Consider the following 12311-nt stretch of genomic DNA (forward strand, 5'->3'; position numbering starts at 1 on the left):
CTCTGCTGAGAGGTGCTGCATTCAGAATAATCCCTCCCATAGCTGCAGACAGGCGCCACAAGTTTAGGGCGTTTCCGCCCAGTTTGACCCAGGTGCTCCCAGAACGAAAACAATCTAGGGCGCAGCCTCAACCAAAGCAGGTCTCGGGGCAGTGACTGCTCCGCGGGGACAACTGCGTGGTGGAGGGCGGGGCCATTCCTGACGTCACGTGGAACCCGCCCCTTAGGGGTGGAGAGGGAGCGCGGGAGCTCTGTTACGCAGGCGCGTTCGCCTGGTGTGGGCGGTACTAGAGGCTGCCGGGGGGTTGTAGGGAGACGGCGCGGCCGCCATTTTGTAGGGTGTTTGTCGCAGGTACTGGAGAGAGAAGACGGCGGTTTGCCGACAATTCGCGGCCAAAGGGCCTTTTGTTTTTGCAGAGGTAAGGCTTCGGGCAGTGTGCTCTGGGCTGGGCGGCTTCCCGGTTTTGTAAGTCTCGAAGCCAGGTGTCGGAAAAACGACGGGATTCGGGGCCTCGGCGACCGGGGTGCGTTTGGGACACAGCTCTGCTTGTGACATTTAAAACCTAAAGTTGCCCAGGCGTCATAGTAGATTTAAAATCTTAGGGATAAAAGGCCTCGGCTCTGCCGCTAGGTTTTTTCAGAGCACCCAGGCCTCTCGCATCATGGCTTCTTAGGCCGTGCTTCGTCCCGCCGGTCAGAGTGAGTACCTGTCAGGAACCCTTCTAGAACCGCCTGGAGCAAGTATACTCCTAGGTCAAGTCTTCCCCTGGGTGCCTGGCCTCAGCTGTTGGTAGCGTTCGGGGATTTTCCGGGGTCAAATCTCTTGAGTGCGCCAAAGGCCCTGGCCAGGTGCCCTGGCGGATAGGCTGGGACTGTGGACTGGGCGTCCGAGGAACTGCAAGTCTGCGAGTCCAGGCGGTGGAATTTAGCTCGTGCTTATGAGATGTAAATAGGAGAGACTCAGCCATTGTGCAAACTGTTTTTAAAGTGGAGCGTGTCATTATTGCAGCAGATTTGCATTTCTGTTGCTTTTGAATCACATTGTCCTTGATTACTTAAGCAACCGTAGTATGCTTATCTTGTCCTTTGCAAACAGCAGTCCAAACTGACCGGGTCAATCTCCTGATCTCATTTTATAGCTATCTTTATATGTTTGTGTTCCATGCATACACCTTCAGGCTTTTTGTTACCAGTTACGTCCCTCTTGGAGCCATCTAATCATAACTTTAACCTTTATAGATATTTTAAAGCCATATATATAGATGTAAATTTGTTGGGTAAAATAGAGTGTTAAAGGCAGTAGAGAATCAGGTTTCCAAGAGGGATATAAGCATATCTGATGTTTTTTGTATTTGGTGTTTTTATTGGAAGATGTCTAATGATTCTAACATGTAGAGTTCTTTATTAAGTAGAGGTAATGCAATAATTCTAGGGGATGGGTTTTTGTTTTTGTTTTTTTGTTTTGTATGTGAAGGAACTTAATTTGTGTAACCTGGGTCTGGGATTCTTTTCTTGGCCTCCTGAGGAAATATTTCTGAAGAGTAGTGAAGGAGGGCTTCCTAGCAGACGAATTAAAATGAAAGTAGTGAACTTGGCTAGAGAAATAAAAAACTTTGGGTCTCCCAAGTCTCTTATTTTAATATTTTCACATTGATAACTGGTTATATAAGAATTATGTTTTGTTCACAGGTGAGCCAGTTATGACTGGCTGACAGTAGAAGGAAAAAAGCTGCAGCAGACATGTTTTGCAAAAACTATGTGTATTAGTCATAATAATAAGCATCAATCATCAGATGGGATTTTGCTTGGTATGATTTAAGAATGCTTAACTAAGCAGTTTTTTTTTTTTTTTAACTAAGCAGTTTTAAAGTTCCTATGTGATTAAAATACAATTGGGGTAATCAAAGGGTCAGAAGAATTCCACTAAAAATACAGTTCTTTTTATGGCTTTTCTGATGGTCTTTTTTGCTCCTTAATTTGTAGTGTGGTTTATTTCAGTTTCCCATATTCAGATGACCTATGAATATGTCATAGGTCAAATCCAAATGCTCACTTACCAATTTCCAGTGAGAACCCTAACTAGAGTTGTAGAGTTTGTTGGACTTAACCAGTGCCTTGTCTTCCTTTTGTTGTTGTTGTTGTTGTTGTTTTTTGTCTTCCTTTTTTGAAGCAAGCTAAAAGAGAAGCTACATATCAGAAGTATGTGTGATGGGCATAGCGTTAGAATCAGCAAGAGAAGTGAGTTAAAAGATCTGAATATTAGTGGCTTCAGGCTCTGATGGCATTTTACCTATATTTTACCTATATTAGGAAATACCTCCCAGGAGATGCCTCATTTCAAAATCTTTCTTAAACCATTTGAAATCATTTAAGTTGCGTTACTTGAATTCATTTGCTTGTTACTGAGTCATTTGGTCAAACTGAAGGAGGTTAACTAAGCTGGCTTTGCTCCAGTTTACCTTTTTCAGCTCCTTGCTGGGTTGTGAAACTCACGGCCTTCAACAGAGTTTGGACATCTGTTAAAAACAAATCTGCTTTGTGAAAGAGCTAAGATGTGGAGAGGCAGATAGGGATGACTTGTTAGAATACAGATCCTGAAAAACCTAATGAAGTTTGTAGGTTGCTGTCTGATTTCAGTGTGACCATACGCATCCTTACACATTCATTTTCTTAGTCACACGAGATCTACAACAGATAGGTTTAATTTTAAGAAGGCTGTAGGATGATCTGAAAATAAACTTGTGGTTAGAAGAAATGAGTTCATAAAAATTTTTATTGCTCTTCAGGTTCTCAGTTGAATACTGTGTTCTATTCACACCCCGAGTTCTATTCAAAGCTGAGAGTCATTCTCAAGATTTAGAGAATAGAACTTTTGAGTGTTTGAGAAAAAGGATCTGCATTAGTGGCTCTTTACCTTTAAAACAAAATCATCTCCTGTATTAGTATCCCTAAGTATTTCTCTGACTTCAGTTATTTGTGTTACAATGTTTTGCCAAAGATGCATGATACTTGTTTTAAACTAGCTCACCTTTACAGTTAACATCAATAACCTACAGTTTGATAATAGCAATAATTTAAGAGGTTAGTAGCAATTTACCATAGGAAAAAGGTAAGAAAGCTTCCCAGATGTCGCAGTGGTAAAGCATCCGCCTGCCAAGACGGGAGACACAAGAGAAAAGACTCTAAGCCTGAATCCTGACTCTTTATTTTTAAAATAGCAGTTAGCGAATGTTAGTTGAAGACAAGCACCGAACTGAGAATTTATCCAGAAGAATTGAAAAAGAAAGTATTAAGGTCTCACATTGTTATTTAGTACCAGGATCTGTGTGCCACTTAGAATCAATCATCTGACATACCAGTGGGGTAGTGCCCCCATGCCTTGGGAAACATTACCTACAAACATTTTAGAACCTCTGCGACCCCATGTCTTGGGTGTTTTTGTATTTAATCAATATTAATGTAAAGTACTGTATTTAGTAAACAAGCCATCTGATTCCACAACTCACTTTTCATTTCCATTAACAGATGCGGCATTCCAAAAGAACTCACTGCCCTGATTGGGATAGCAGAGAAAGCTGGGGACATGAAAGCTACAGTGGAAGTCACAAACGGAAGAGGAGATCCCACAGCAGTACGCAAGAGAACAGATATTGTAAACCACATCACCAGTTTAAAGAATCTGATTGGTAAATTACTCTTGAACTACTACCATTTTAACACAAATAGTTTAAATGATTTGCCATTAGCTTGTATAGCTTTCATCTGTCAAATTGTGTTTATAAATCCGTCAGCAAATACTCATTCAGAAAAGATTTCCTGAGTGCCTGTTATATGCTAGACATTACTGTGAGTGGAACAGAGTGCCTACCCTCATGAATCCATTTAGGACCTATGGGAGATAGTTGACCGAGTCTTGCTGCCAGTAACGTAGTTGTGTGAAACGAGACACAAAAGTGGTGATAGGACACACACGAGTGAAGTGAGTGATTAAAGGACCAGCAGGTGCCTTCAATTTGTATGTGAATACTAGGCAGATGTGTACATTGGGCACTTATTTAGGGCTCCACAAATGAGAGAGAATGAAGGGTGGGGAGAGTTACCCAGATTAGAAAAATAGTGTGCCCTGTGAGAATGTTAACATGCTTTGGGGATTAGTTGCTTATGCTGTATTGTAGATAAGACCAGTAAATATATTTGGAATTTTTCGAAGCTTGGCTGTTTTAAGAACCATTCCTTTGCGTAGGCAGTAGCCAGTAATTTAGGGAAGGGCCGCAATAAAAATACCAAATGGCATGTGTCCTGTTTTAGTGTATTTTTACCAGTGTAAAATTTGGAGGTAATACATTTATGTAGAATTGGAGGAATTTTGTAAAGTTCCTAAATGATTAAACAAAGCCTAGGTGAGTAGTTTCTTTCATTTTGTCCTCCATGAATTTCCCTTTCTCATTTGTTTTTGTTGGTTCTATGTTTTCTCCTTGTTTTGTGCAGATGTTCCATTGGGACTGTTTGCCAGATTGCTTTCTAAATTAGCCAGCTGGGGTTACTTTAAAAAACAGTATGTAATTTTTTTCCTTTTCCATGCTAAAACAGACTTGTTCTGCAGAACAGTAAGCTTATTGGTAATCAATGCAGACTAACCATTCTTTACATTGTATGAAGAGAAAAGAGAATCTCTGCCAGGATTTCAATGACCTGAGCTAAATTAATGTACTATAGAAAATATCCGTATCCCAGTACTATAGAGAATATCTGTATCCTATATTAAAATAAATACAAAATACTCTGTAAGGCATAATGTCATAATACTAATTATTCATAAGTTTATTATGCATTATGTAGGTAAAAAAGAACTGGTATGATTGATGAACAGTTCATTTATGTAATAATTAACTGTATAAACATGATTGTCCAATAACCACTAGACTAATAGTTTCTTCTTGGCACCAGAGATGTCTGGTGGTAATTTCTCTCCATAATCTGGAGTAGTCTAATAGTCTTTTTAAGATTCAAAACTTTACAAGAGTGTTTTTTAATAAAATTACTGGAAAAAATGAAAAATACAGAAACGTATAAAGGTAATCTTGATAGGATGCTAATCCCCCATTATTTGGATATAAAATTATTTCTGATTATTTTAAAAAATACCTATGTGTACAAATCTTTGCCTCTCATGTTTCTTGGAAATAGATTCTAAGAAGAGACAGGATAGTTCAGAGTGTGAACTCTTAGAAGACTCTTGCTACATATTCATGTATTTTTCCAGAAAGTTTGTACCAAGTTATATTCCCTACAACTTGCTCCTTCATTCTCTCATCAGTCTTGGTTATTTTGAAATGCCAAGAATAGTGCTTTGTTATCATTTGAATTTTTAAATTTCTGTTGAGTTTGTCCTCCGTCATATATTTACTTACCACTTGAACATTATTTTTTATAATTGTAGTTCATTTTGAACATTATTTTTGTATTCTTAGCCTTTTTTTCTATTAAAGTGTATTTTCCTTACTGATTTATAAGCAGTTTTATTGTATATGAGTTATTGTACCTTTTTTCACATATATTGTGAAGTGTCTTTATTTTCCTGATTCGTAAGTAGCCTGTGAATTGCCCATTTTCTACAGGCTTGATCGGTTAATTCTGCATAGGAAAACTGATGTAGCTATGAACACTCATTTTGTATCCTTAAATGTCTTCCTGTAACATAGAGCTGTCCTTGTTTAGTCGCTAAATTGTGTCTGCACTCTTCTGACTGCAGCCCTCCAGGCCCCTCTGTCCATGGTATTTCCCAGGCAGGAATACCGGAGGGGTTGCCATTTCCTTCTCCAGGGGTTCTTCCCAACGTGGGGATGGAGCCTGTGTCTCCTGCATTGGCAGAGGGATTCTTTATTGCTGAGCTGCCAGGAAAGTCCTTGTAACCTAAGAGTATCAAGCCTTACACAAGTGATTCTCAAACTGTAGTGTGAATAGGATCACCTTGGAGGTATGTTAAAAATGCATATTACCAGATTATTCAGTGAGCCTCACCTGAGGCCAGGGATCTTCATTTTAAATAATTCAGTATTTTGATATTGTTAATAAACAAACCATCCTCTGAGAAACACTGTTTTAAGCTCTTCAGGCTGGCATGCAAGATTCTGGATGATCTGTTTGCAGCTTATTTGCTTATGCATCCCTATTTGAAAATTGCTCTTGCTGAAATTATTTCCTAAGTATATGTAGACAAACTCATCTCTGAGCCACTGTGGTTAAAGTGCTCTATAAATGTAAGATGGTAATATGCCATTTTTCTCCCCTCATTTCTACTTTTTACTTTGTCCAAATTCTGATTTCCCTTTAAGATGCAACTCTTCTCTTTTTCATGAGATTTTCCATGACCGTTTTAAGCATTTTGAGATTTTTTTCCCCTCTGTGACCCTAAGCACTCATATATAGGCTTTTGGCATTTCCTGCATTGTTGAGTCATTAATTTGTTGGCAGAGATTTTTGCCTCATATATATTTTTTATCTCCCACAGGACCTGTGTGGAAATAAAAAGGAATGAGCATAGCCTCATTAGTCTTGGCTATTTTGAAGAACTATTGTGAAATATTCACTGGGTGATTAGTGAATATTTTTAGAAATAAAATCAATCTGTTCATCCTGTTCACTCTGTCCATGTAGCCTTTATAATTCTGTAGATTTTGTTTATGTAATCTCTAAGCTTTGGTTGTTACAGGTTGAAGAAGTCCTCAGCTTTTTAGTTTATTCTCATGGTATTACTTCACCCTGGTGTGTGTTATTCTGAAGATTATGGTTATCAGCATCTCTAATCTCATGCACCAGTCCAGCTAAAGATAGTGTTAGTTTTTTTCTGATAAATTTTGGCCTTTTATGGGAAGGATGCCTTACAGGATTAAACAGGTGCCCTTCAGAGTATAGTAATGTCTAGCTTGATGTCGATCCCATATGGTTCCAAGCAACTGATAGACCTAAAGTCTTGCCCTAACATCCTGAGTTGTTTCTCCAGTGGCTAGAACTTAAGGCTGACACTGGAGAAAGGGGAAAAGGGGTTTCTGCATCTCCCCAGCCTGGATTTGATGCCAGCCCTGTTGAGTAGGAGTTTTAGAGATGCTTCTCCTTTATTTCTGCCTAAACCATTTAGCTCCTTTGTGAAAAAGAATGACAGCATATTCTGGGGAAAAGAAACCTATTGGTGAGGGCAATCTAGTCAACATCTGTCACTCCATTGCTTATTAGGATTATTTTAGCTGATGTGTCTGACTGGGCAGGTGTCCCCTCTCTCCCTCAGTGCTCCATGTGCATCCCTCTTGAAGCTTCACACTCTGTTGAAGAGGACTCTCATCCCAGGTAGAGAGGGGGACGGGAAACTGGGCCAATTGAATGTGTGTCTTTTTCTTTCCATCAGATCAAGGCTGCTTAACTGAAATCCATTTGCTTCCTGAGGTCCATGGCCTCTGAAATTTCTCACCAAGTTTTGTTTATGCATTTTTGCATTTCTTATGGGACAGGGTCCATATCTTTTATCAGATTTTCAAAGGGATATGTAGATTCAGAAGTTAAGCACTCTGGTACCAGGCGATGCTATTTTCCCTGAATTCTTGTTTATTTCTCACACAGGAATGACAGGAAACTCAAAATGCACAGGGAAGCAGGGGGTTGAGTAATCCTAGGCAAGCAATTACAAGATCTTTTTCCCATTTAAGAGGAATGTATTTTAGATATCTTTGGCACATGAAGCAGCCTTCAAAAACTGTGTTGTCTATTTCTCAGAGGATATAGGAAGCTTGAAATAAAGAGAGAAGATGGGATAGATGAGGTGTAAAGCTGGCACACACAGTAGAATTTAGAATGTGCTCTTCAACCATAGCAAATCATTTTCCTTCTAGGGATCTTGGTTTAGCCATCTATAAAATGAAAGCACTGAAATACATTTGATTCCTTTTAGCTCTGATTCAGCTTTCTTGAGAGAATTCTCTGTGCCAGAGAAATCTAAAATTCACTTACATTAAGAAAGGAATCCTTTTTTGCCTGTCTCGTATTGTGTATAGTTCTGAAAAAAGGAAGAGAGCTTAGTTACAGATGGGTATATCCTAAGACTGATGAATTTCAGAAGAGCAGTTTTGTGAATTTTCTTTGGTCTTAACTTTGATCAGAAGATAAAGGGACTCTTAAGTAAGCACTGAATATGTTGAATGATTTGACTCAAACTTTATTTCTTGATAGTAGTATATATTAGTAGAAATATATGAACACATTTACTTGTTGGTTAAAGTAAAATTATTTTAAGTTTTATGAGTTAAGTATAAATTGACCCATCCGTTTGTACTTTTTTCTTTTATTGAGTTAGCTGTTTAAACCAGGAGTACTTGAGAGGATGTTTTATTTTTAACCATATTATTCTAGAATGAAGAGTGTAATTTTTAATACTTTAATGTGTTTTCAGTCATTATTTAGAAGCAAGGTCCTTGAATGAGAGAGATTATCGGGACCGGAGATACATTGATGAATACAGAAATGACTACTGCGAAAGATATGTTCCTAGACATTATCACAGAGACGTTGAAAGCAGTTTTCGAATCCACTGCAGTAAATCTTCAGTCCGAAGCAGGAGAAGCAGTCCTAAAAGGAAGCGTAATAGACACTGTTCAAGTCATCAGTCACATTCGGTATGATTCATTTTGTTTTTATTTTGGGTGGATACTTACTTGTGTGTAAAAGCTCTTATTGGGCCAATAAGTTTGGAAAAGTTTATAATACTGTATGAATGTAATTGTCTTTAAATTACTTGCATCCTTAAAGGAAGTATCAAAATTCTTACAACTAATCTGTATTTGTTGATATTAGTTAGCCCTCATTTACCTACATTTACTCATTTTCTGTAGACCAGATCATGAGTTTCATCATTTTAATATTAAAAATATTTTTATGCTTTATAACAATCTTATGAAAAGTAAAGGCACCCATCTTTTCTTTCATCTCAAACTTTTTTTCTAAAAGAAACCTATTTCCCAATACTTGGAAACAAATATAGAACGTTGCACTGGTGGATATTTAATCCTGAATATAACACAGTCCCATAACACAGTGCATCATTGTTCCAATTAGTTAGGTTGGAGTTCTGAAAGTGGGTGCCGAATGGGAAGTTAAATGTCCAAAAAGCCTGTTCTTTTTTTTAATTCACATATCTTCACTTGTTTGATAAGTAAACTGAGTTAATTATTTTCCTTCCCAAGTTTTCTTCAATAGAACTAGCATTGAACATTGAAATTAACTAGCCTTTATTGTCCCCTTATATTTTAATCGTGTATGTTTAAAAATATTGCTAAATAATAAATTTGTTGAACTAATATTGACATTTCAAAACATTTTTCTGACAAACTAGACATCCCAACTCACAGCATATGCTATTTTATAACAAGAGATTATAGATCATGACATTTGCATTCTTTAAATTTCAGACTTCAATTAAGTCAATATTTTAAAGAGACAATTGTGTTGTTTTTTTTCTATTGCCACTTTAAGTATCTTATCTGAAAATCTGTTCCTTGCCATGTTTTTCTTCTGTAACATAAACTGTGCCCTGTGAATTTCTGGGGACTGAATTTGAAATTGCTCCTGCCAACTGTTCGTGGCCTGGTGCTTATCTGAATGCCTGAATATCTCCCCGCTGAATGAATTGCGTATTCTGCCCTGAATTCACTCTGATATATTGATTGGCTGGACGATCTTGGTGCTGCCCACTTGCCGTTCCAGAAGAGCCACCGAAGGAAAAGATCCAGGAGTATAGAGGATGATGAGGAGGGTCACCTGATCTGTCAAAGTGGAGACGTTCTAAGAGCAAGATGTATAGAATATTTTTCAACACTTTTTAAACTTTGCAGACAGAATAATCTTTTTAAGAATAGTTTGTCAGCGGGGGGCTAAAGAACTCTTCATTGCTTTTTTGTTTTGTTTTTCGTGGGTTTGTTTGTTGTTCTTTTGTATTTCTTCTTTTCTATAGAGTTTAAATATTTCTACTCTACTAAAGTTCCAAAATAATCAGTGGAATTTGAGATTAGAGCAAGAAAGATAGCTCTGTCTGAATTGTTTTTGTAACAGCTGAAAATAAAATAATTTTGAGTGCTGAAACCTTAGTTATGCTTTGATAGAGATCATTTGAAAATATTCCACACTTAAGCTTTCATTGTTTGAATAACTGATAATTTGTGCTCAGGTACTTATACTTCTTTCTCCCCCCCTCACTTTAGATGAAATCGTGGATACTTTGGGTGAAGGGGCCTTTGGCAAAGTTGTAGAATGCATTGATCATGACATGTAAGTTTGTTTTTTCTTTTTTGAATATTCTAATATTTTTGGTGGGGAAGGATCCATAATTTGGATAAAATTGAATTTAACTGGTTAACTGTGTTTCCTGGGAGGTATAAGTATTCAAAATTTCTTTTAACTGTGTATGATTTATTTACTTATGAATGTGAATTTTGATCAGGAATGTTGAACATTCTTATCAGATGGAGTCAATTGAAATTAAAGTGAGTGTTCCAGTGAGGAGTTTCTCAGAACGTAGGCCCTTAACTTTCTAAAAAAGATTTGGAGTGCTTTACCCTACTTCTGAACTGCAGAGACAATAAAGCATGGCTAATCTTGGTTCAAAAACCTTTATTTCCAAAAGATATTATTTGCACATTAGGGTCAGCTTCTTAAACTATGAAGAAATTACTTAAAGCCTACAGAATAAAGTTCAGATTGAGTTATAATAACCTTTTTGTTACTTGATATCCTTTCTGCTTCATTTTTCATGTTTTGCTCTAGAATATGTATTCTGTGGTTGCAAGTTTTTTTGTAAGTGAAACTTGTAAAACTGTTGAGTGAAAAGTGCACATTTTTAAATTGACATCTAACTTTCTCATCATAAAATAACTGAGGGTATAATTTCCAGATTATTTTAAGTGTTGATTTTTTTTAGTAAACATGTATCCTTATGTTTGGGGGAATGTAAGTACAATAGCTTCATACTTCCTGTCATCCAGGAACAAACTTTTCTTGACTACTTAGAAATGGTTTTTCCTTGAACTTATTTTTACTCCACTTTTCATAAAGAACATTTTCCTGAATGTCTTGTTTTATCACCCTTTTCTCTCTACCACAAAAATGTGAACATAAGGTAACATTTTAAGATATTTTGAAATACTTTGACTTAGTGAAAGTGTTAGTCATTCAGTTGTGTCCAACTGTTTGTGACCCCATGGAGTGTAACCTGCCAGGCTCCTCTGTCCATGGAATTCTCCAGGCCAGGAATACTGGGGTGGGTAGCCATTCCCTTCTCCAGAGGATCTTCCCAACACAGGGATCGAACCCAAGTCTCCTGCATTGCAGACCAATTCTTTACCATCTAAGCTATTGGGGAAACCCCACTTTGACTTATCAAGGTTGCTAAAATAATCCAAAGAATTCCTATGTATTCTTCACCCAGATTCCACAAATGTTAACATTTTATAGTATTTACTCTTTCATTCTCTATATTTGCATATTATGTGTATTTTCAAATTTTGTCTACTAATTTACAGGTTAGATTCAGATTTCACTAGTTGTCTCATTAAAATTTTCTTAAAATATCTTGAGATTCCAAGACTTGAGTATTTGAGACACTCCAGTTAATAGTACTCAATTTGATCAAGTACACAAAGATCTGTTACAGATTTTCATACTAGACCTAAAATGGGTTTCACAAGGTGGCTCAATGGTAAAGAATCTGCCTGCAATACAGGAGACCTGGGTTTGATCCTTGGGAGGGGAAGATCCCCTGGAGGAGGAAATGGCAACCCACTCCAGTATCCTTGCCTGGAAAGTCCTATGGACAGAGGAGCCTGGCGGGCTATAGTCCATGGGGTTGCAAAGAGTCAGACACAGCTAAGCACTCACCATGCATGGTTACTACGGTAGCATTAACTAACACTGTTACCCATCTTTCATTTTTATAGCTATATTAGCCCTTAGAAAACTTGGCTGTACAATTAAACAGATGAGACAAGAAGTTTTGTCATAGCAGTTTTATAGTAATTCTTTTTTTAAATCCATTTATTTTTAATTGAAGGATAATCGCATTACAATGTTGTGTCGGTTTCTTCCATACATCAACATGGATCAGCCATAAGTATACATAATGTCTTCTCCCTCTTGAACTTCCCTCCCCATCCCACCCTTCTAGATTGTCACAGAGACCCCGGTTTGAATTCCCTGAATCATACAGCAAATTCCCACTGGCTATCTGTTTTACATATGGTAGTGTATATGTTTCCATGCTACCTATAGTGATTC

The 12311-nt window shown here is 37.5% G+C and overlaps 1 protein-coding gene across 6 annotated transcripts in view; it reads left to right on the top strand.

Annotated features, from left to right (window-relative positions):
• The first annotated feature begins 286 nt into the window (after window positions 1-286).
• The window catches only part of CLK4 (CDC-like kinase 4), a 21936-nt gene continuing 9911 nt past the window's right edge, over window positions 287-12311 (top strand). Inside the window, exons 1-6 of one of the 6 annotated variants that reach the window (XM_010846498.1) lie at window positions 287-418; window positions 3525-3685; window positions 4488-7343; window positions 8440-8662; window positions 9750-9840; window positions 10244-10310. In XM_010846498.1, the coding sequence (XP_010844800.1) occupies window positions 7291-7343; window positions 8440-8662; window positions 9750-9840; window positions 10244-10310 (434 nt within the window). In that variant the 5' untranslated portion in view covers window positions 287-418; window positions 3525-3685; window positions 4488-7290. Of the gene's footprint in view, window positions 419-3524; window positions 3686-4487; window positions 7344-8439; window positions 10311-12311 lie in introns of those variants that run through there. The other 5 variants (XM_010846500.1, XM_010846502.1, XM_010846497.1 and 2 more) reach the window with 5 other exon arrangements.

Source organism: Bison bison, unplaced genomic scaffold, assembly GCF_000754665.1.
Source record: "Bison bison bison isolate TAMUID 2011002044 unplaced genomic scaffold, Bison_UMD1.0 scf7180017864238, whole genome shotgun sequence".
Lineage (NCBI taxonomy): Eukaryota > Metazoa > Chordata > Mammalia > Artiodactyla > Bovidae > Bison > Bison bison.